At 37.9% G+C, this 23436-nt stretch overlaps 1 protein-coding gene across 1 annotated transcript in view; it reads right to left on the bottom strand.

Annotated features, from left to right (window-relative positions):
• RIT2 (Ras like without CAAX 2) overlaps positions 1–22838 on the bottom strand; it is a 181724-nt gene extending 158886 nt beyond the window's left edge. Inside the window, exon 1 of the mRNA XM_071730705.1 lies at positions 22513–22838. Within this exon, the coding sequence (XP_071586806.1) occupies positions 22513–22615 (103 nt within the window). The 5' untranslated portion in view covers positions 22616–22838. The remainder of the gene's footprint in view (positions 1–22512) is intronic.
• Between the last annotated feature and the right edge of the window lie 598 nt (positions 22839–23436).

Below are 23436 nucleotides of genomic sequence, written 5' to 3'. Positions count from 1 at the left end.
GAGAACTGAGGAAAGATTAAGGGTAGTTATAAGTGCAAAGTTTTATTAATGACTTCTGGTGTAATTAAGTACAGAGAAGGTGAGCACAACACCTTTGTTGACATAAATCTTCTCAGTATCTTCAGCTGGCTTTGGAAGATGAACATGTTAACCACTAGTTTTACATGTTACTACTGTAGCAGAAATGAAAATACCTTTGAAGATATTCACCCAGACTCATCTGGCCACTCACAGAATATTCAGAAGGTCACAGTCACATTTTCAATCTATTTTTTAGCATTCAGTGTCATAAAATTGATTCTTTAGATTATTGTCTGAAAAGATTTGCTCTCAGAATTTGCTTCTTTTTGCCTTCCTTTGAAAGCCTGATATTCTCAAGAGGATAATGATCAGACAGGTGCACAGTGTATTTTCATGCATTTTGCAATTACTGAATTGATTTTTGTAAAGAGATGGTCTTGAAGCAACTGTGCATCAGTTCTGAAATGTACAATATTTATCAGAGATTGAGCTTTAGTTCATTTTTATACATTTCAAGAGACTTGAATGTAGTAAGCTTGTCTCATAAAGAGACTTTCTTGACCCTAAGGTTCTCCACATTTTTGTAACTGTATTACTGTTCTGTTGAATGGGTTTTGGGGCAGGCTTCCTCTGCTTCGAGTCTGGAGTCTTACAAAAGGTAGGTGGCTTGTATTTCTGTTCTCTGGACCCTTTCGGAAACACACAGTTACTCTGTTTCAAACAGCAACCACACTTCATCTTATTTAGGCTGGGTTTTTTTCTGAGTAGTTTTATTTGGTGACAAGGGTCAAGAAGAAATGCCAGTACATTTCCCAAGGTGACTCCCATTTTACAGGACCACAGCTTCTCCATGTGTCTTATTGAGCTCTGACTGTGCACTGAATGTTAGGGTCTGAAATAGTCAGCCATGGATAGAGACAGGAAAGAAGTCAGGTTAAGTCCCTATGGTTGGTCCCAACAGCTGCTGTAGAGCAAAAACTTCAGCAAATTGCTGTTCCTTATTTTTAAGATGTTGTCTAATGAAAGAATAGAGACTGAATTCTTGATACTTTTAGAAGTCCCCTCTGTTGATTCTCTTTAGGTATGAGAGGCCTTTCAGAGGGATCTAGGTAGATGAAAGCTCTGAGCGATGTTTAATGTGATGAAATTTAACAAGAACAAAAACTCCCAGATTCTTCCAAGAACAAAAAATCCCAGATAACTGGGATTAACAGATAGACACAACACTGGACACAAGCATAAACTGAGAGAGGAGCTGGTGTAGAGCAGCCCTTAAGTAAGGGATCTGGGGATGCTGGTAGGCAGCAGGCTCAATAGGAGTGAGCTGTGTGCCCTAGAAGCCTGGGTGGCATTCCTCATCCTGGGGTGTATCAAACACAGTCAAGAAATTAGTTTGTCATTTAATTATCAATCTCTGAGAATTCAGAGGAAACAAAAACATATCTTCAGGTACAGATAGGCCTTCAAATACAGGTCATCACCTAGAAACCTGTATCTATATGACCCATTTTACTGTTATGGCTTAGGACTTTCCTTTTCAGAGGCTGTGTAACAAAGTGTCAGGGATGCCATCATGCTATTCTGTTTTTGAAAATCTAGCCACCTAGTGAAGTATCTGTTTACATCTGACTAACTATGCCTTTCTGCAGAGGTCTGTCAAAGCCTTTGAAATTTCTGTGGGATACTGCTCATGCTAATAATAGCATTGTTCATCTGGGGCCAGAATTGATGTGTAGTGTCACTAATGGAACAGCATAAATTCCTGCTATCTCCAGAGTTGCCACATTAAGAATACTGTTTCCCAATCCCTGGACACATACAAAGCACATGCAAAGATTGATTATTTTCCAATAAATGACTCTCATATGACTTGTAGAAACTTTGGTGTTTCTGAATAAAAATCATGAGAAGCTCTTCACAAACATATACATGAAAAAAATAAGCATATGATGTTAATTGTTGGAAAGCTTTAGGGATGTATTATGAGGCAAAAGCAAGAGGCAAAAAGAAGCACGACAAGAGCTATCCTATATTGCAGTGACACAAGCATGGATTCACCATGGGGTCACAGTGCTGGTGGGCAAGAGAAGAGCAACAGGTATCATCTAGTTGAATTGTGAAAAGCATTCAACACTGTCCCACTTCTATCCTAGTCTTGAAACAAATAAATATTCTATACATGGACCACTCAATGGATAAGGAATTGGCTGGACAATCACAACACTTCAAAGTAGCAGACAACAGCTTAATTTCCAAATGAACAGTGATGAGTAGCATCCCCCAGTACTGGGGCTGGTGCTGTTGAGCATCTTTGTTGGCAACAAAGTGGGCAGAGAATAGATTGAAAACAGGCCCGAGAAGGACTTGGGGTGTTGGTTGGTGAGAGAATCAACATGACCTGGCAAAGTTCACTGGAAACCAAGAAATCCAGCAGTGTCCTGGGCTGGAACAAAAGAAGCATGGCCAGCAGATGAAGGGAGGGGAATTCTGCCCTCTGCTCCGCTCTCATAAGACCCCAACTAGACTGCTGTGTCCAGTCCCCAGCAGAAAAAGGACATGGAGGTCTTGGAGCACACATAGAGGAGGCCATGAAGCTGATTGGAGGGCTGGAGAACCTCTGCTTTGGAGCCAAGGTGAGAGAGTTGGGGTTGTTCAGCCTGGAGAAGAGGTTAAAAAAAAAAAAAAAAGTGCTGAGGAGAAGTTTTTGTAAGGGCATGTAGCAGTAGGATGAGGGGTAATTACTTTAAAATGGAAAAGGATAGATTTAATTTAGACATTAGGAAGAAAGTCTTCATTATGAGAGTACTTGGACATTGGCACAGGTTACCCAGAGAAGTTATGGATGCCTCATCCCTGTAAATGATCAAGATAAGATTTGATGGGCGTGGAGCAACCTGGTCTAGTGGAGGGTGTCCCTGTCAATGCAGAGGGGTTGGAATGAGCTCATCTTTATGGTCCTTTCCAACCCCAAAACATTTTGCCTCTAAGATTTGTAAGATGAGCATTTGAAATGTAAAGAAAAAATGCCTCTTCTTTGCATAATACAAAAAAAAAAAAATCTTACAAGATTTATCTGCTTATCCTGGATATACTGAGACAGGGAGAAATGTGGACAAAGAGGGGGAATAATGAGAGTCCAGGAACAAACAGGTGCAATGGTTTTGGCTCCCTTACCTCAGTTATGCACCACACGTTCAGCACTGACACAAAGTGCACTGGTTATTTACTCATATTGCTCCAGACGACTCCCCCACTTGTTTTCAGGAAAGTAATTTGTTCAACTCAATTGCTGTATTCAGCCACTAGATACTTTAAATTATGTATCATCTGCCTCTTATGCAAAGTTCTCACTTCATTTGTCTCTGTGATTGTTTCAGATGTCACTTCTTACCGGAGGTAGCATAAAAGGCATCAGACAGTATTTGTTGAATACCACAATATCTAGGTCTCATGATGAGAAGATTGGACTCCCACCCTGAGACAGGAAAGGTGATCTTGGGTGTCAGACTCTGTACTGCAACTCAGGAGCTCTTTATTAATTTCTTTGACCTAATAATGCCTGATTGTATAATTTTCATTTGAGAATTTGTGAACTATAATTTTCATTTGAGAATCTGTGAAGTATCTACTGTCATAACACCATGCCACTACTTTTAGCTGAAAACTCTAGTAAAAAATCCTGGTCTCAACTGCAAGATTAGATTGGAGTATACATTAAAGAGCCATTCTATTTATGGAAGATCAAATTCTAATGTAGATGAGTAAGTATCACAATAAATAAAGTTGCAACAACATGAAGACAGGCTGGAATTCATGTAAATTTATTTCTCTAAGTAAGATAAGTAATTTAAAGTAGGGATTTTGATTTTCCTTAAAAAATGTGGTGATATAGGTCTATAAACATTTCTGGAAATGTAGTAAATAGTATTAAGTGGTACTTAGCATCAGGGCAGAAATAAATCCCTTTGCACAATCTACTCACTTAGAGAAATGACTTTTTGTCATTATTTAAATAACTCAGCTCTGTTTCCTATTATCTTTATGCATGCATGAGAGACTGGAGACACACAATTGTCGCTCTCTCCACAGAAATGCTGGAATTGCTATACTCCATAGGTATTCTGCTCTATGGATGAATTAATTGGCTTGAGCCCAAAGGGGAAGAAATACCATAAACGACAAAGTATTTGTTGACTTGGGATGAATTTTTCATACCCTTGGATCACTGACCATGATGAATCTAGTGGCACAGAGCAAGAGATCAATCAAGAACAAGTGCCAGTGAAAGTGAGTATAGCAGAAAAAGTGAAATCAGAAGATATGTTTGCTCCACAAAGCACTGTCTCATCTTTCACCAAACTCTCCAAATATGGTAATTCCATTTTGAAACTGTTGGCTTAACATGATTCAGTGAAACTGCGAATATCAGGTGCCTGTCTGGTATGAATTTTCTGCCTGGACGCCAGCAAAGCAAAGCCTTGCATCCTGTCAGCTATGTTCAATATTGCATTTCTAGAAAGCTTAGCTATCATGTGATTAAAAATATTTCTTACAGGGAGGCAGTCTGTGTTGATGCTTCTCCCCCAAAGGGATCCTGAAAGGAATTTGCAATAACATACAATTTTCAAAGTATTCTACAAAAACCTAAGGCAACTACTCTAGAAAAAAAAAAAACCAACTCTTTCTGAATAATAATTAATTCACAGTTTTGTCATGTGTAGAAGCTAAACTGTTTCAGTTGGAAAACAGATTAAAAGATTTCAGGAGGACAGCAACTGCTTACTGTTTGCCTCACTGAAAATAAAGAAGTCTTAAATCTAGCCTGCTTTAATAAAAGTGAAATGTAACTGGAAGCTTCACCTCTTGGCATGCTGAAAGCTACTTCATTGGTAAGCACTGATGTTAGAACAGGGAAGTCTGAAGTTTAATTTATCAGTCTGTATGAGTTGAAAGAAACACACACTTTAGATTGGGGACTGAAAAAGTCTCATATACCTAATAGATACATGCCTGAGCAAGAGCTCACAGAGCACTGACCACCAGACTATACATTCTTAATCTCAAGAGGAGCCTTGTCATCGCTGAAGTATTAGATCATTTTAAGTGATAAAAAATATATTCAAAACAAATTTAAGTGAAGCCATCATACATAAATTATATAAATCCAGATGTCTCAAACAGTGGAAAGCATTCAGTATCTATAGTACTGTCCACCTCCATTAACTACAGGAAAAACCTATATACCTAAACTCATACTGTTTTCAGAAGACACTAATTTCATTGATTACTTAGTATACCAAAATGTATAACAGACTCTCTTTAGCTGAATCATAACATTTAGTTTTGATATCCTTACAGAGGTTCATCACATTTATCCTAATTGACTTATTGACAACATGGACTCTGAAGATATTTCTGAATATAGTTCAAAGAATTTGTCACCTAGTACTGGCTACATAACCATGCTGCACACAGTGACCTGCTGTGTCTTAAATATTTTCAAAGATGTATCATTTAATAGCTTTTAAAAAGTACTCTGCATTTCAAAGTCAGAAATCTTATTACATATCAGAGAATCATAGAGTTCTTAGAGTTGGAAGGGACCTCTAGAGATCATGTAGTCCAACTTTCCCACTAAAGCAGGATTACATACAAAGGCAAAACTATCTGGTCTCATTTTACAGATGTGAAAGGAATCAGTGGGATGGGGTGTACATTAAGAAAAGCTAAGATCCTGTGTTCAGTACAAGTTCAGTACAAGGACTGGTAAGTACATGCTAAAAATCTCTGAGAATCACCACTCAGAACTGGACATTCTCTGCCACATCATCTAGAGATTTGCCAAGGATCCTGACCAGGCCAAGGAACTACCATGCTTTGAAAAACACCACCTGGACACTGAGAACTGCAGCCACTATGGCAAAGATGTGAAGAGCTGAAGCATGAAGGCAGAAACACTGTCCTGCTCCAGGGTCTGTCTTGCATGGCATTAAAATGATATGGGGGATGTCTGCAAAAGAGATATTAGATATTCTCATGCTCAGAAATAAAAGCTCAAGGAAAACTCAAGGAAGGGGGTCATTCACTGTTACCTCACTCATATGCCTGAGTAATCCTTATGTGTGCTAAGGCCCTGATTTTCAGGAAGTGGATAAAAAAATCTGCCTGCCAGTGGGAAGTAGTGAATACTTTTTTCTTTATTCATGTATGTAGCTTTTGTTTCACCTGTCAAACTGTTCTCTCAAGCCACAGACCTTTTATCCTTCCTCTTTCCTGTAGGAGACAGGAGCATGCAGAGGGATGACTGTGTATCTGGCCGTTGGCTGGGCTTAGTCCACCCTAATTGTTTACCTAAAGACCTATGCCTTGAGCTTTAGAAGCTCTTTTGTAACCCAGGAACTTCTACCCTGTTAGCTGTTCTCTTCCATAAAGTAACAAACTCAGAACACAATTGAGGATCATTGCCCTTCTAATTCTGTTATAAATTCTCTTAAAATATTTGCTTGACACAAAATTATTTGATAGTCCTCCCAAAACCTACAAAAATTACTGGAGCAATTCCTACATCTTTCCCTCTCTACACTCCATCCTATTTAACCACACACCTTTTAACTATTTAATACAAACATACGAATGTGTAAGGCAAAAAACAGGAGTCAAAGCATTCTGCGATAATTTCAAAGAGACAGGAAGCATTATTGATTGCTTTCTTCAACTGCATGTTTTTTCCACATTTCCCTCCCCTCTCTAGCTACTCTGGTGTGGTTGGTTTCCCATTAAGGTATGTTCACTTGCATGGAACTCTCAGTGTAAGGGTAAAGAGTTTGTATTCATTCTCTCCTGCTCAGGTCAAACACAGTTTGCATTAAGCTTTCAGTTTCTTTGTGATCAGGGAGAAAACATGGAATTGAGATTGCATTTCCACTCACTCTCTCTTCAGCTCTCCTTTCAAGCACCACAATACTGACAGTAATCGCTGAGCTGAACAGATATGACACAGGAGACACTGGTGGAACAAAAAAGATCCATCTGATGTTGGTTTGCTAGTGCTAAAGTAAACAAATATGTATTTGGTTATCAGGTTAGCTAGAGGTGGTTCTGAAGATGGGTAAGTTTTTAATACTGTGCCATTGTGGGAAACTCATCATATGTTAAACATTCTAAGATTAATATAAATATAGAAATAAACCAGAAATATAAAAAAAACAAAAAAAAAAAACAAAAAAAAAAAACAAAAAAAAAAAACAAAAAACCAAAAGAAACCCCAACATTAAAACAGGAAGAGAACAGCTATAGATTATCAATCTAAACCCCTCAACACTGTCACATTCCTGGTTAAATATTTTATTAGCAGGAAATAGAATTAAAGTAAGTTTATGAAAAATATAAAAAGAAATTTGAAAGATAACATGGGCTCCACACATTGTACTACCATGAACAGGTGGTATTTTGCATGTCCCATATTCCTCAGAAAATCAACCACATGCTTTGAAGGGAGAGTCTGCAAGGAAAAAAGTAGAAAAGTGGGAGGAGGGAGTTAGAACTCAGAAATAAGTAACACTATCACCAACTTCTTAATGATTTCTTTGCAACCCATTATGCACCATCCCTGAAAATAATACTTCATGGCATTTGTTTATGACATTGAAATTGAACTGTGAGGCCTGGAAACCTTTAATTCTCTCAGGAACTTTCATCATAGTACATGCTGGTCTTCGTCTACATAGGTCATTTCCTGAGCATCCATGTCTGATACAGCTTATCTAACCTGCTTCCAATCCGCATCCTGCTATTTGTTATGACTAAATTAATACCAGTGGTGCCAAAGATATTCCCAGGAGTTCCAACCTTGTAAAGTATTCACTGCCTACAGTTTTTGTCAACTTCATTTGAGTTAGAAAAGGAACCATTAAAAATTTCTTGGAATAAAAATTTCAATTGCTGAGTTTTTCCTGCTTATAGACAAGGTGAAAGACACATGTTTCACAGGCTTATTAATATATTCACATTACAGCAGCCTAAAGTATTCCAGCATACAAAGGTGGTTTAACTACTAGTTGAAACGAAATATATCAATAGCCAGCCAGCAGGTACGGCACTTTAGAAACATATGATGCAACGTCACAAACTGGTTTGATCCATAGTTTTTCTTATGTAAATGACACTGAGGAATAAATTGTCAAATAATTCTGTTCTTACTCGCTGTCAATCAGGAGAAGTAGTTATTTCACTGGGTTTTGCAGAGACTTTTATAATCCTATGAATAACTTGTTGGCATTAACTGCTATTCTCCTTTAAGAGTGAAAATGAGTGTTACTTTGCACTGAAATATTACATGAGTGTGTTTCATGATATGTGTATTTAAATCTGTTTATAGTCACAGGCATTTTGTTTTGATTTTGATTCCTGCAGCGTTTGTCCACATTTGATTATGGGGAGATAGCTGTTTGTTTATAGCCAAGTGTGATGAGCTGTAAAAGCTATGAAAAGAGAGTGAAAGAAGCAGATGGGGCACAAGGATTAAGAGAAAACACATAGAAACATTTTTTTTTCTTTACATCTTGACATTTTTCTTAAAATGGAGAAAAACAGAACTTAGGTTTTTTTATTTCCTGGTACTGAGTAAAAGGTATCCCTAGTGCCCCTGTGACTCATTGCTTTATTTGAGGTTTTGGTGTGTGGGTGTATCTCATACTAGAAAGAACAGACAAGGGTCTGACAAATGCTGTGTCCCCCACCAGTTTCACTAAGTGCCAGGTATGGGGTCTACAATCTCCTCCACTCCAAAATCTGTAAGAACATAACATCAGAGAAGCATTGCTTTGCCTGGCACCCTCCAGCATTTATATCAATATTAGATTTACACAGCCTTGTCCATAGCCGAGGCAACCTTCTACAGAATTTAGAAACTGGGAACAAAAGGGTCCTGCCAAGAAAATTTGTGCTGCTCCTTTTGCAGCTTGTTTTTTGCAAGAAAGCCCACGGATGAGAAACATGGTGTCATAGTTTGAGGGGAGGAACAAGAGTTTTTGGTACGAGGAACTAAAGAAGGCTCTTAAGACCCTGAGGGATCTGAGAGAGGCAGAACACAGAGGGTCTGTACCCCCTCCCGTTTCCTGCCCATACTCTGTAGTCAGGCAGAATACATCTGTATATACTTGTGTATTTACTTATTGTCTCATCCCTTTCGGCTGTTCTAGTAAACCTTTTTCATTTTTATTTTCCAAATTTTAACTCTCTCTTCCTTATTCCCCTTTTATCTTCCATTGGGAGGGTGGAGGGGGTTAAATAGAGAACAATTCTGTCCTCTGATTTTTGGCCTGCCCAAAGTGCTATACCATGACAGAATACTTGGTGCCCAAAAGTCGGGCAAAAGTTTACTTTTTTTTTTCCCTTCTAATTGAAAATATTGGAAAGTTGGAAATCGAAACAAATAATTTTCAAAATGTTGTTGCTGACCTGATATATTTCTCCTTTTTTAATTCCCTCTTACATGTAGCCTTTGTGAGAGCGCCCCATCTCCCATCTGTGTTACTTCACTATTTTGCTGAAACACTGATTTCTGTGGAGATGAGTTGGGTTAGGAAGTTGGTGGGGGAGTACAGGGTCTATTTTTTAAATATTTTTACTATGCAAAACGATTCTGGTTCTTTGTTTGGAGGCCTCAGCAGTGGTTGGTGTTACTTGTTTTTTGTTATTGCTGTGCCTGAATGTGTTCCAGGGGTGGTTCATTGTTAGGTGTTTGCATGGGAAAACTGATCCCCATGCCCCAACACTGCCAGCAACCTCATAATCACCCTGTAATCACCTGCAGAAAGCATTTACAGCAGTCAGAAATGATTCAGAGACTGGGACAATAGACAGCCCTGAGCAGGGAGAGTCAGCCAGAATCAGGAATAGCATAGGACAGGGGCAGTAATTGTTTAACCCATGTCTCTTGAAGAGATACAAAATAAAACCATAGAATCATAGAATGGTTAGGACTGGAGAAGACCTTAAAGATCATCCAGTTCCAACCCCCCTTCAATGGCAGGGACATCACCCTATAGACCAGGCTGCTCCAAGCCCCATTCAACTTGACCTTGAATACTTCCAGGTAGGGGGCATCCACAACCTCTCTGGGCAACTTGGGCCTGTGCCTTACCACTCTCACAGGAAATAATTCCTTTCTCATGTCTAACTTAAAGGTTCCCTCTTCCAAGATTTAAACCATTTCCCCTTGTCCTCTCCCTACCCCCCCGTGTCCAAAGCCTCCCCCAGCTTTCTTGTAGCCCCTTCAGATATTGGAAGGTTGCTCTGAGCTCACCTGGGAGCCTCCTCTTCTCCAGGCTGAACAACCCCAATCCCTCAGTCTGGCTTTCCAGGGAGGAGCTCAGCCCTCTGAGCATTTGAGTGTCTCTTCTCTGGACACATTGCAGGACCTCTATGTCCTTCTTATGCTGGCTATTCCAGAACTGGACACAGTACTCCAGATGGGGTCTCACAAATTTAAGGATTATGCTGGCGATGAGGGGGAGTCACTGCATGGCTGCTGCAGAGCTGGGAGAGGGGAGCTGATAGGTTAGGTGTGGAGGGTAGAGAGGCTCAGCAACTGGGGTTGCTGACCAGAGATGGAGGCATTAACAAGATTGCCTGGGGAAAAGCTGGCACTCTCAGTCTCTGGAAATGCCTTTTGTCAGTGGTAAAAAGCTGTTATCCTTATATAAAGGATAGCAAACATCTCCCTGTTAAATGGGACTCTGTGGAAAGAGCCACCAAATACCTGAGGTAGCTGGCAGTCTGGGAGGTCATTAGTGGTGATGGGAAAATACCTGAAGAGCCTGATGGCAGAAGGCATCTGCTTAAAAAGCTCACACAGAGAGTTCATCCTATGTACTCCCACATTCTGGGGGGAGGGATCTTTGGAGGAGATGATGAAACACTGTCCATGGATTTGTTAACCAAGACAGTATGAAGACAGCATCTCCAGCCCCTTACAGGCTCGTGTCTCATCTGTGAAGACCTTTCCTTCTATCCCTTTTCTCCCTTACCATTGCTTTTACTCATCTTTTTCTAGTTTTCTGTTTCCTCAAGCTTTTTCCCTCTGCCTTTATAACTTGTTCTCTCTTTCTAATTGTTCACCTATTTCATTTTTCCATCCCAGTTCTCAGTTTGTTTCTTTTGTATCTCCTTTTTTGCTTTTTTTTCCTAGCCACTTCTCCACTCTTAAGTATCACAGCCAATTATCATTTTTGAGCACTGAATCTAAAAAAAAAAGTGGAAGATTATGTGATTTCCTCCTTGCTGTGTCAGGTATTTAATAACTTAAAAGAACCTTGTTTAGTTTTCATGGAGGAAAGATTTTTAAAATGGCCTTTGATTAAAGCTTTTATAAAAGCAGGTCAGTAAACAGAACACTCACTGAGATACAGATGGTGATGCAAATTCACAGCTATTATTAGATACTGGAAAATCCACTGAAACTTTCACTGTATGTGAAAGAAAAGCAAAGGAAAACAGGTTTCAGGAGCTCATGGGAGACTACTTGATTAGTGTAATAGATTGCGCTTTCTTCTTCTCTATTCCCAGCAGAGACATGAAGTGTCTCCAGAGCATATCTACAAACATAAGGAGACCTCATGGGGTCCAGGAATATATTCTTTAGCTGTATAGAGTGACAGACATTGTCTGAAGTCAACCTCTGGTATATTGTGAGCAGTGAGTGAACAGATGACTCTGTCAGAGACAACCCAAGGAAGACTCTTCACTAAATAGAAAATGTCTAGAAGTTACTTTTTTTGTTGTTCAAATTGAGGAAAAAACATAATGTCTATTTAAGAAAGTTATAGACTAATTTTCAGAGGGTGTGAAACTGCAAAGACTGGTGTTCTGAATGGTAGGTGGAGTTCAGCAGATTTGAAACAAACAAGAATTTGCCAATTTGAATTTTAACAATCTGACTAAAAATTTGAAACAAAGGTGCATAATTTGCAAACTTCTGAAGAGACATTCATGTGAAGACAATGAAGATACTGTTCAGCAAACAACAATTCAATAGAGCAAAACAAGCTCTCACGCACATAGCAGGCTTGTAAAGATACAAAAAGAATCACACAATCTGACAAAGAACATGACATTTCTTTATTTTGTGCATGTGAAAACGGACAAGGATTACAGAATTACAAATCTGCATAGCACTTCAGTAAGATTTCAATTTACTGATCAAAGTACAAATCAAAGTACTGATTTACTTCAGTAGTGAGTTTAAGCTAAAGAAGAACTATTTGCAATGGTCTCCCATCTAATTATAGCTTTTATTTTTTCAAAAGTTTATGAAATTAGTTTTTTATACTTATAAGCATTTTGGGTCCAACTTTGGGTCCCCTGAAACAACTAGGCTAGTTCTTAGTATTTTTCTGAAGGAAAAGATAAAACCCTGCTTCTCAAAATGTAACAGAACTCAAAGTACACCTCTTCTGGAGGCCAGAATCACAGCAGGCCAACCTGGAAGCTCCTGAGATATGATTTTATATAGACACAGACACTCTCCTTTCAGATATTCTCCACATACTTGAAAGAAAGTGGTTTTAGCCAGTGTCTCCACTAGGATCTGACTAGTGGACAAGTAATGCATTAGCAAATCATTATAGCTTGCTGGAAAGTCTCTTCCCAAGACAGCAAGACCTCTGAAACTTGGACCCTGCACCATGATTTGTTGACATTTGATACAGTCAGTGGATCTGTGTAATCATGATGAGTTTTCTACCTGCTAGGAAAAAAAATTAGAAGGGCTTGCAGGAATAAAAGGAAACTAATTAAAGCCAGTGATCAAAATAAAAGGTAAAATAAAGGGATTGCCAGAGGAATGGAAGGAAATAGAATGTGAAGTATGGAAGGAAAAGCAATGAAAGCAGCAGTAAAGGAAAGAAAAAAAAATCTTTCTTAATTGTGCTTTCAAGAGTGTCCCTAGTGGTTCAGTCTCATCGAAATTCTAGGAGATAGCATGTGCTCATTATGCTGCAGATGGCTCAGCTCAGCAGCAGGGATGTGTTGGAAGGGAAGCAGTTCCTGTGGTTGCCTCAACAGATTGTTTACAGCAAAGATACTGCCAGTGCCCAGTCATTGTCATGAAACAATGCTTGTTCCCTTATTTGAATCTTCAGTCTGGACATCTGTTGCAGATGAGAGTGGAAGGTTGTAAGGTGGCTTAGAGAATCACCAGCACAGATATCAGGGAAAGGTGGTTTTTAATAGAAATTTAAATAAAATAAAAAAAAAGAAATAAAAAAAGAAGCTTGACTTAGCTGCATTTGATGTCAAGGTTCACTCTATTACTTACTATGAGGAAGGGACACACAGGGGTTGAGAATGAGTGGGAGTGAAACTGAGCCAGGGACAGGCTGCCACTGCTAGTCCCCAGACTTGGTCCACTGTGATTTAGAATAGCAATAAATTAAGGTTGTTTAACACTATTATAACAAATCACTAAATTACATCATACATCTTCTAATAGCTTAACCAATAATCAATCAAAAGTTAATGCAGAATTTCAAGTAAAAATATAACAAAGTTTTTAAATTATATTCTGCATGAACTCACATGAGATAGAGGTTAATCTGTTCAGGTGTTCAATTTTTGTACCTAAGAAAGTTGTATTCTTCTCCCACAGAGTCAGACTATACCCACCCAATATAATTTGATTTTCCCTTGTATTTTAGAGAAGTGGCTGGCAAGTTACTCTTTATCAATTGGATGAACCATCTTCCTTCATGGGATGTACAATGCAGGCTGCAGCTCAGTGCAGTCTCAGAGAGCACCAAAGAGCCTCCCTCGTGAGGTCATAGGACCCAAGATGATTGACTTTTCCATGATAGCCACAGTTTGGGTTGAACAATTCTTTAGTACATTTGGGCCTGGGTCTGCGGTACATTCTGCAAACTGGGATTCAGGTACAGTTAGGGAGTGCCTGATCTCCCCAGATTGCTATGTTTGAGTCAGGATGAAAAGGCACCCAATTGTTCAGGCTCACTTCTCCAGAAAGTGCCAGATGTAATCAGCCTTGCTATTGAAATGCACTCAGTACTTGCTATTGAAGCAAGTGCAGTGTTAGACCCACCCTTCATGTTTTATAATTTAAAGCAAGAACAGTGTTGGTTAATGTTGGTGTTGCAGTGTGGGTCAGTGAACAGGAGGTTCTGTACAATCACAACATTTTAAATGGTGACTTTGTCTGTGACTGAAACCAAGAAGGTCCTTGATAGTTAAATTCGTGTTGTTGTGAAACAGCCCATAAGGTTTCTTATTTCTAAGCAGCTAGCAGTATGATGGGGAAAGGTGATCAGTATAATTCTGTTATCTTCACTGTGTAAGTGAAGCTTTCCATCAGCAAATCACTACATGAAAAGCATATTCATTTATATAACCCTACCTGAGTTCTTATCATTCAAATCATTGTTGACATAAAAAATGTTCTGGTGAGTGTCCTGAATTAGTAAATTGGATTTCCGTCAACAAAGCAGAGAATATTTCCTTTACAAGTGGTGAGCTAACAGATCCACTTACCTTCCATCTGTGCCCCTACTCTACATACACTTCATGTGGCCATTGCCATCAGGATGCCATCTGAGACTGTTTCCAGTTATACAGGAGCCCTTGTAATCTAAAGGATGCACTTTGGCTCTTTGTGTGATGAGGCTAATAACTTTTTGTACGTAAAAAAGAAATACAGACTTGATATCATACTTAGGATCTCTCTTAAACAGTCTGAGCACAAAGTATGCTAATTATACATATTAGTAATGCCACATCAGCCACAAGTCCTGGTGATTTTTAACACATTTCAAAATTTTGAGGATGACATCTATAAGTTTGAAGACTGCAAATTCTTTTTCTGTTCAGGTGTATTTTGTTCACTAATGTTATGATGTATTCTTCTACTGTAAATTAGCATTAACCAATTAGACTAATACAATTTTCACCAACCTGTTTCTTTCAAAGACTATTCCATGATCTTCTCCATCTTACTTTTAAGCAAATGTCTAAGGGCACATATTGCTCTTATTGATCAAAGGTGGTCAGGTCTGAAGATCTCATACATCTCTAATTACTTATTTTACTTTAATTGTACTCCATTAAGCAATACGGGTCCCTTTCCTCCTCAAATTTTGGAAAAGATGTATTCTTTTCTTGGTAGTTCAAATATCTCAAATTCTTTGTACCCTGTGATAATTATGACACAGACATTGACCAGCCCATTTGGCTGGCCTTAGCCAAGTGGGTATTCATCATCTCGGTGTTATGATGGTAGAAGCTGAAGAGTTTACCCAGTTTCCATTACAGCTGTATACAGTTCCATTACATTATACCACTACTTATATATGCAAGCTCCACAATGAAGAATCATGGCTGACAGAACTATTTTAATATCTTCATAGTCATTTGTCATGATAATTTGTATTGTTTTGTCTTTTTTACCATATGTTTTTCTTCTCTGAACTCTGTGCTATTTATTAGACTGCTTCTAGTTTAGAAGGAAACAGGACTGTAGACAGCTTTCTCTACAGCCAATTAGTCTCTAACATGAAGAAACCATCCTCTTAAATGCATGAGCCATAACTGAGTTCTCCACCCCTTCAGTCATTGAATTATGTAAACTGGCAACTAATGAAAGCATCTTGAGATCATTTTCCCAAGGCAAAAAATTCTGGACACAAGGTCTGTCCATTGTCAAGAAAGCTAAAGAATAAGCAATGTGCCTGATACTTTTCAAACACTCTAATGATCAACACAACCTAGCCAAATACTTTCAAAATATTGTATATTTTGTACATCAGTATATTGTACATACTGAAATGTAGAGTTCCAGTCATCATTAGAGATGTGGTGACACAGGTGGCTGGGTTTGTGGATAGACCAAATAATCTATGGATATTTCTCTATATATCATCTCTGTGATCTATACCTGAACAAAATAATTCATCATTCTCAGAGGTACAAAAAAGCACTGTCAAGAGGAAACCGGTAAGCAATCTTGCTTCCGGTCAGACCACTTATAGAATAGCATGTGAATGTTTGGAATACATCTTGAGAAAATTATGTGGAAATAATAGGGCAGTCAAATCAAGGATTCAGAATGCTCTAAACAGGAAAAACAAGCTCCTAAAAGTAAGGTTTCAGATATTCAATGTGTTGTCGAGAAAGATGATCAAAGTGTGAAGTGATCCTTGGCGGTATAAGCAGAAGAAAGTAAGAGAACAGGAAGGTTTTCAAAGTTGTTAACAAAGTGACAAAGAAGTGATAAAAAAAATGGCTACAAGATGGAACTACACCAAATGCAGCTTGAAAATAATTCAACAACCTACCTGCAAAAGTAACTGAAACATAAGAACTATTTTGCTTTCAAAGATCACAAATATATCAGAACTCTGAATTGATAAGGTCTCCAGTGCTTAATGTGGTGGATGGGAAAAAATGGAAGTTGCCCATACCAGTGTGGGTGTCTGGCATAGGTAGACTTTCTGTACAGAGTTGGTTTGGTTTTGGCTTTTTTGTTTGGTTGGGCTTTTTGTTTTGGTGGGGGTTTTTTTTTTGTTTGTTTGGTTTGGTTTTGTTTTGTTGTTTGTTTGATTGATTGCTTTGGTTTTGTTTGGTTTGGTTTGGTTTTTTCATGGAGAAAACAGAATCAATTCCACCACTAATCTGCATATAACATCTCTAAGTCTTCATTTGAAACATGACTGTAAACCATTTTACAACATCCTAGACATAACGAACTTAGCTAGTGGCCTACAGTGTTCATTTAGGATTTTTTCCCAATGTATTCAGAATTGTCAAGATATCTGACTATGCCTTTTGGTCTGTATCATTGTTAGGATTCTTCTGTCTCCTCTCTTCCTTTCCCAGACTTGCATTGACACTTTCACACCCAGTCACAGCTGATTACAGGTTACAGTCAATACTATAAAGTGACCAAGGGAATTTAAATGTTATTTAGTCTGATCAATAACATTTTGCTTTCAGAACTGTTACCAAGCAAGGAAGCTTGTCTCTGGTCAACAAACAGGCAACTTTTCACCTCTTCCAAAATCCCCTTCCAAGAAGTGGCTTGATCAATATATGAAATAGGTTCTACAGTTCTGGTACTGAGCCTTGTAATCATGTAAGAAAAGCACCAGCAGAACCAAATCATATTTTTCTACCTCATGTCTTGTGACGCCAGTGGAATCTCTACCTCTGCATGGATCGTATGCTAATTTATGAGCAAGGGATTAAAAAAATGCTGTAGTGGATCAGCTCTCTAGTACACACTCAAAGGTGCTACCTGTACATACTGGGGACTCCTATTATGAGAACATGCTTGAAATTACTAAAATTGGCTATATCTAGACTGAATAAAAAGTAAAATGAGTAAAAAAAAAAAAAAACAAAAAAAAACCCCACACAACCCAAAAGGAGCTGATTACATAAATAAAATAAAATTTGAGATGTAGACTAATTCCTAGCACAGTAGAGTACAGTAGTTCCCACAGCAGAAAAACTGATGCTGTTTTCACACATTTTGGAGCACACAATCCTGAAATCTATTGGATAATTCACCTTTAGCTGTAGAACTATGTCAGTCATCCAACGCATACAAAAAAAAATAAAAAGGGGGTAAGCATGACTGCCCCAACCAAATTACGCTGAGAAATAAATTTCCTCGTGCTCTAATAATGCTCAGGGAATATTTTTTTAATTCCTTCTCTTTCTCTCTTTTTTACTTCTTTTTAAGATTGAAGTCTGGAAATATATTGTATTTGTTTTCTCTGAAGCTGTAATTAAAACTAAAAAAACCCCATATTAAAACTACATGAAGCATCAAAAATTAAAATTAAAACTACATAGAGCATACTAAAACCTTGGGTGATTATTGGACAATACCTCCCTTTTTTAAGATGGCAACAAATAAGCTGGCAACTAGTCTGAGAAATAAATCTGGGAAAAGTTGTATTTTTTGTAAAAAACCCCAACAACTAATATTTATTAGTTATCTCATTTTTTAAATAATTCCTCTTCTCATCTGAAGTGTAGCTTTTACAGGACAGGAAATTTACTCTGCCTCCTTGTATGATACACCCAGTCTATGAATAAATATGTGATTACATTTATCTGGAATATATACTACATAAACCAACTTTAACCATCATTAGGATAGAAAAAAAACCCCACACAACACAAAAACACACATTCCGCAAAAATATTAAAAAACAACAAAACACACCCAGACAAGAATAATGGCTTCATTGAGCCAAGGATATGCAAGTAATAATGTCTGTTCATTAGGCAGAGGTTTTCTATTTTAGTCAGTTGCATAGGTACATGCATTTTTTTGTACTTTTTGGTAGCTGCTGTACCCCTTCAATTATTGCTCATGTTTTGGAGAATGTGCTGCACTTAATTATTGTCATCAGAATAATTAATTTGCTAAATATAAGGTAGTAAGGTGTGGTCACAGGATTTAGTGGCTCCTTTAAGTATATTTTGTTTAACACTGCAAAAAAGCCCTACACTCAGAGGTCTGAGCTGCATCAGAGCAGGGATGATGAGGCTGTTAGGTTCACCGTCCAGCTGTAGATCTCTGAAGGTATTTGTAAGCAAAACCTGTTTCAAAACCACTAAGATTCTTAGAGTTTATACCTTACATCAGGCAACTTGAGATAATGTTAATAGGTGCTCAGCCCACCTGAGATTTGTCACCAAACCAGGGACATTTTCTCTTTTTTGTAATTGAAATTTAAGTATTACAAACATGTAATTTTGATATAGACTATAACCAGATGGGACTCAATAAAAAAAATTGATTTATTTTAATTTTTTTTTCATTATTTAATTTTCTTTTATATCATTTCAGTTTAATTCCTGGTTACAGCATAAATTTGATATGCACTTGCACCAGAGAGTATAGCTGGTTTTGATGTCAGATGTAACCTACACAAAATAATAAATTTGCATATTTCTCTGAAAAAAGTAGCTCTTTTATAACTCATTCTAGGGAGTCTATAATCTATTGATACAGTAAGGAAATCACTTCCCAAGAAAATTTACTTATAGCTTCTTAATTTTAATTAAGAACCACTATTACCTGTTTGTTCTGAACTCTGGGGTTTGTTTTTCCCTCCTCTAAAGAATGGAAAAGATTTTTTTTTAATATTTTTTCTGGCACTGATTTTGAAATGTGAGGATCCTTAAGTAATGATTCTCAAACCATTTGCAGTTTATCACAGAATGGTTTGCATCAGAAGGGATCCTAAAAATTATCTTTAGGGAGTTTCCAACCCCACTTCCCACTAGACCAGGTTGCTCTGAGTCCCATCCAGCCTGGATTTGAACACTGCCAGAGATGAGGGAGTCAAAACTCTTATGGGCAACCTCTCACCTCCCTCACAGGAAAGAATTTATTCCTCACGTCATTGTCCTGTCAGACCATGCTCTTGTAAAAAGCCCTTCCCCAGCTTTCCTGCAGTCCCTTCAGGTTTGCATGGCCCCACCTCTCTAGCCTGTCAAGGTCCCCCTGAATGGCCTCCCTTCCCTCCAGTGTGTCTACCACACCACGTAGTGTGGTGTTGTCATCAAAAGTGCTGAGAATGCGTTCAATTCCACTGTCCCGGGCTCCACCAAAGATGTCAAACATCTCCAGTCCAAATACTAACCCCTGAGGAACAATCACAGGTTATTAGTCTGCACATGATAGGTATCAGATTTGACCCTGCTGATTTTATCGTTTCTTACCAACTCGTGTGAAATTTCTGCTACACTGAAAAGCCCAGGTAACAGGTCAGCTGTACTCCTGGGTTGGCTGCCATCTCAGAGCACAGACTTGAAGAGACAAGCCTGACAACCCAAAGTAAATGTTCTATAAACACCAATGCCAAAAGAACATCCATTGTTGATATCCTTTTCCTCATCCCTCCCTATCCACACATGGAATCACATCAGCTCTTTATACTGAGCACACAGTTTTCAGTGTAAAGACCTCCATACATACATGGGCACAGTAAAAGAGCAGAAGGTAAGAAACAGAAGACCAAAATGCGCAGGAGGTCTCCAGAAGTGAAATAATCCATGGCAAAAGGAAATGTTCTAACTCTTCTGAAGATTGGTTCTTAACAAAAATTCTTTCCAAACCTGAACTATTTCATATTGAGTAAGATGAGGAATAAAAAGGCTTTCACACAAAAGAGTTTTCCTACTCACCAGTTTAAGTCAAGCTCTTACTGTTCTTATCATGAATTAAAAAGCGAAAGACCCCAGGTTGTTATAAATATATCACCCCTTATGTCACTTACCTGTCAAATTCTAACATGGAAATTGAACTTTTTTTTTTTTTTTTTCCTCCCTTCCTTATTCTGCCTTGATAATTTTAATGGTAAAGTTCATTATCTCCTGGACAGAGTGAATCTAGGTCATTAGGGGAAAGCAGAGCTCATTTTGGAAAATAAAAGTAGTAATTCAGGCCTTCTCTACTTTTAACCCAGCATCAATTAATCACGTCGATACAATAGTTGGTATGAATTCATTATTTCTGGAATGTCATTAATTTTTCTTTATCTATATCAGAATTCTATCAGTTGGACTATCTCTCAGGATTCTTCTTAAATACTTCATGCCCATTCCACATTAGAAGTTCATATGCAGTAAATGAGCTGCCCACCTCCTTTCTTCTAGAGCTGTAATTCTCAGTTGCTGCTTTTTCCACAGAGTTCCACTTCCATTAAAACAGCAGTAGGTTTTCATTAATCCTATTGAATGCCAGAGCTGTGTACTTCATCCTATTTTATTTCTCTAGACACCTGATACTTCTAATTACATGCTCCTCAGATTGACAAGAACCATTACCTTGTGTAATCCACAGATTTGAAGGCTTTATTCTCATTAAATCAACAGCCATTGTTTTCTGAACAAGGAGATATGAATAAACTTCATGTGTCCTCTAAAACTCTTATCTAATAGTAAACAGTAACTCTAAAATTTCCTCAGTATTTATATAAAAATTAGGTGTTATTATGCAGCTACCCTGCATAGTAGTTATAGTTATAATTTCTTTTGTTTTGGTGAATAGTCTTTTAAATTATACAATTCTTAAACAGGATGTTTAGGAAAAAATGATGACATCTCTTCCATGGAAAGAGAAAGAAATCTCATGAAAAAAAAAAAACAAACAACAAACCAAACAAAAAAACCCAGCATAATTTTACTGAAAGTTCCATCTGATGCATCCTGGATACTTGCTTTATCATGGGGAAGATAATTTGAAATTGCAGGAACTTACCCTGAGATAACCAGTGTTTTCTTATTTCCTATTTTATATAGTGATCATAGTCTAACATCTGTGCAAGAACTGTTTGCTTGGTTAAGCAATACTGATGGGAAATTGCTTTCACTGAAAGATGTGCCACTGAAGTTGAAGACAAACATAACAAGAAAACAGAGACTGTAGATACAGAGCAGAAACTATACCCACTCCCAATATTTAATTTTTTTGCATCTATAACGTGTCTTGTTTCACCTACAGAATTATGACAGTTTAGTGTCGCAGCTAATATATCCCAAAATATCTCTGGCATTCAGTATCGATATATTGTTATGTTTTGTCATGCTATATTATTTTTGTTATATTATCCTTTTAAACTGTTTGTTTTCTTCTTTTTATTTTGAATTTCCAGAAGATATAATTAAATGTTTGTTGTGTGGCCAGTCTCAATAGACTGGCTCCTGAGATGAGCACTACATGTTCAGCAAAGTCTTTTTAAGAAGAGAGAATGTTAGTGTCAGTAAGAATAAATAAAAGCTGATAATATCTGGAAAAAAGCAAACATTGTCTGGAGAAAATAATGCCTCCTTTGAAGAGATGCCATTGTCAGACACACTAGCATATCTTGCTGGCACTGTACAGTGATATTAAAATATGCTGCAAATCTACCTTATCACCTGGAGTGAGACTCAGACATGCACTCTAACTATCTGGACAGAAACAGAGACTAACAGCAGCTGAGCCATAATAGCACTCAGAAAAAAGTCAAATGAAGATGTGGGCAAGAAAAGCAAGTCACAATAGTCCTTTTCCACACTTTTTACTCTACAGCTGACTTTGCAGTTAGTTTCAATTCTTCCTGAGCTCTAGGACTCTCAGGCCAACAAGTTACATCCACACTACCCAGCAAACCCTTACCCCAAGCCAAATGTTAAAGTGATATGAGCACTTGATCTTAAATTAACAGCAGCAAGCTGACCGCTGGCTTCTCATACGCAATGGAGCCAAGGTTAGGCTCACAAAAAAATCCAATTAAAAGGGGATATAAAATTCCAGTCTGTAGCAAATTAAGCTGACTCACTGCCCCAATCACGAATTGCAGTCTTTAGTCCAAGCCATGTGGGAGAGAAAGAGGGAATATTCATTAAACAGCATTCCTATTCTTTAAACTTTACACTCCCAAATCACCCCTTCTACGTAAAAAAGCTGTTGAACAAACTTACCGCTTTTGCCAACTCCCCCTGCTCCTAGCATCACCACCTTGTACTCTCTGGAGCCTGTGGAAGAATTACTGGAGGAGCTGATCATTTCATTTGCTAGCTCCATCTTGCACGAGGCAGAAGAATGGAGAAAAAGAGAAGAAAATGCAACTGGCAGATGCTTTCTCTGATCTTTAACAGCTATAAAAGCTGTGCTAGAAACAAAAAAAATTTAAAAAGCAGAAAGGAAAGGTATAATGCAAGAGGTGCAGTTTATCAGCCTCACACTCGCTGCTGTGCCTGTGTTAGCTGGAGAAGGTCTCATAGCAACCACTCTAACAGCTTCCAATAAAAATCTCTCTCTGCCCCCTCCCAGTTCTGTATTGTTCTCTGTGTTCCTCTTCCTGGACAGAAGCAGTTTTGTGAAGCTCGAGAGACCTGATACCTGTGGGTTTTTCTGTGTCATTGAAATTGAATTAAGTAGAGCCTCCAGAAAAATAAAATGGATCATTTTTCTTAATTATGATGCTTGTTATTCCATTCAAGGACTTGCTTGAATCTTAAACAATAATAAAACAGAAAAGACAACCTCTGTGTCACCTTGGAGTTAAGTATTCAACCCATGTTCATCCACTTTGCTAAATATACATTTAATACTACTAGAAGTGAAATAAGTAACAACTTTTAAGAGTTTTAGTTTTTTGTGAAGCTTACTGAAAAGCAGAGTTTTCTAAGGTTAGGCTTACCCCCAGATCAATTCTTTTTTAGCTCAGTTTGTATCAAATTCTTGCAGAAACAAACCAGGTATTTTGAAAACAGTTTTGTGTGTGATTTTTGTTTTATTTCTCACACACAGTTTCCAAAGGAAATTGAGACTGAAGGGATGTGTAAAGTCCTATTAACCCAGAAATCATCCATGTAAGCAAAGTAAAACCACAAAAATTATAT

This window comes from Heliangelus exortis, chromosome Z, assembly GCF_036169615.1.
Source record: "Heliangelus exortis chromosome Z, bHelExo1.hap1, whole genome shotgun sequence".
Taxonomy (NCBI): Eukaryota; Metazoa; Chordata; class Aves; order Apodiformes; family Trochilidae; genus Heliangelus; species Heliangelus exortis.
Note: the sequence above shows the minus strand (reverse complement) of the source record. Positions and strands in the feature narration are given on the sequence as shown.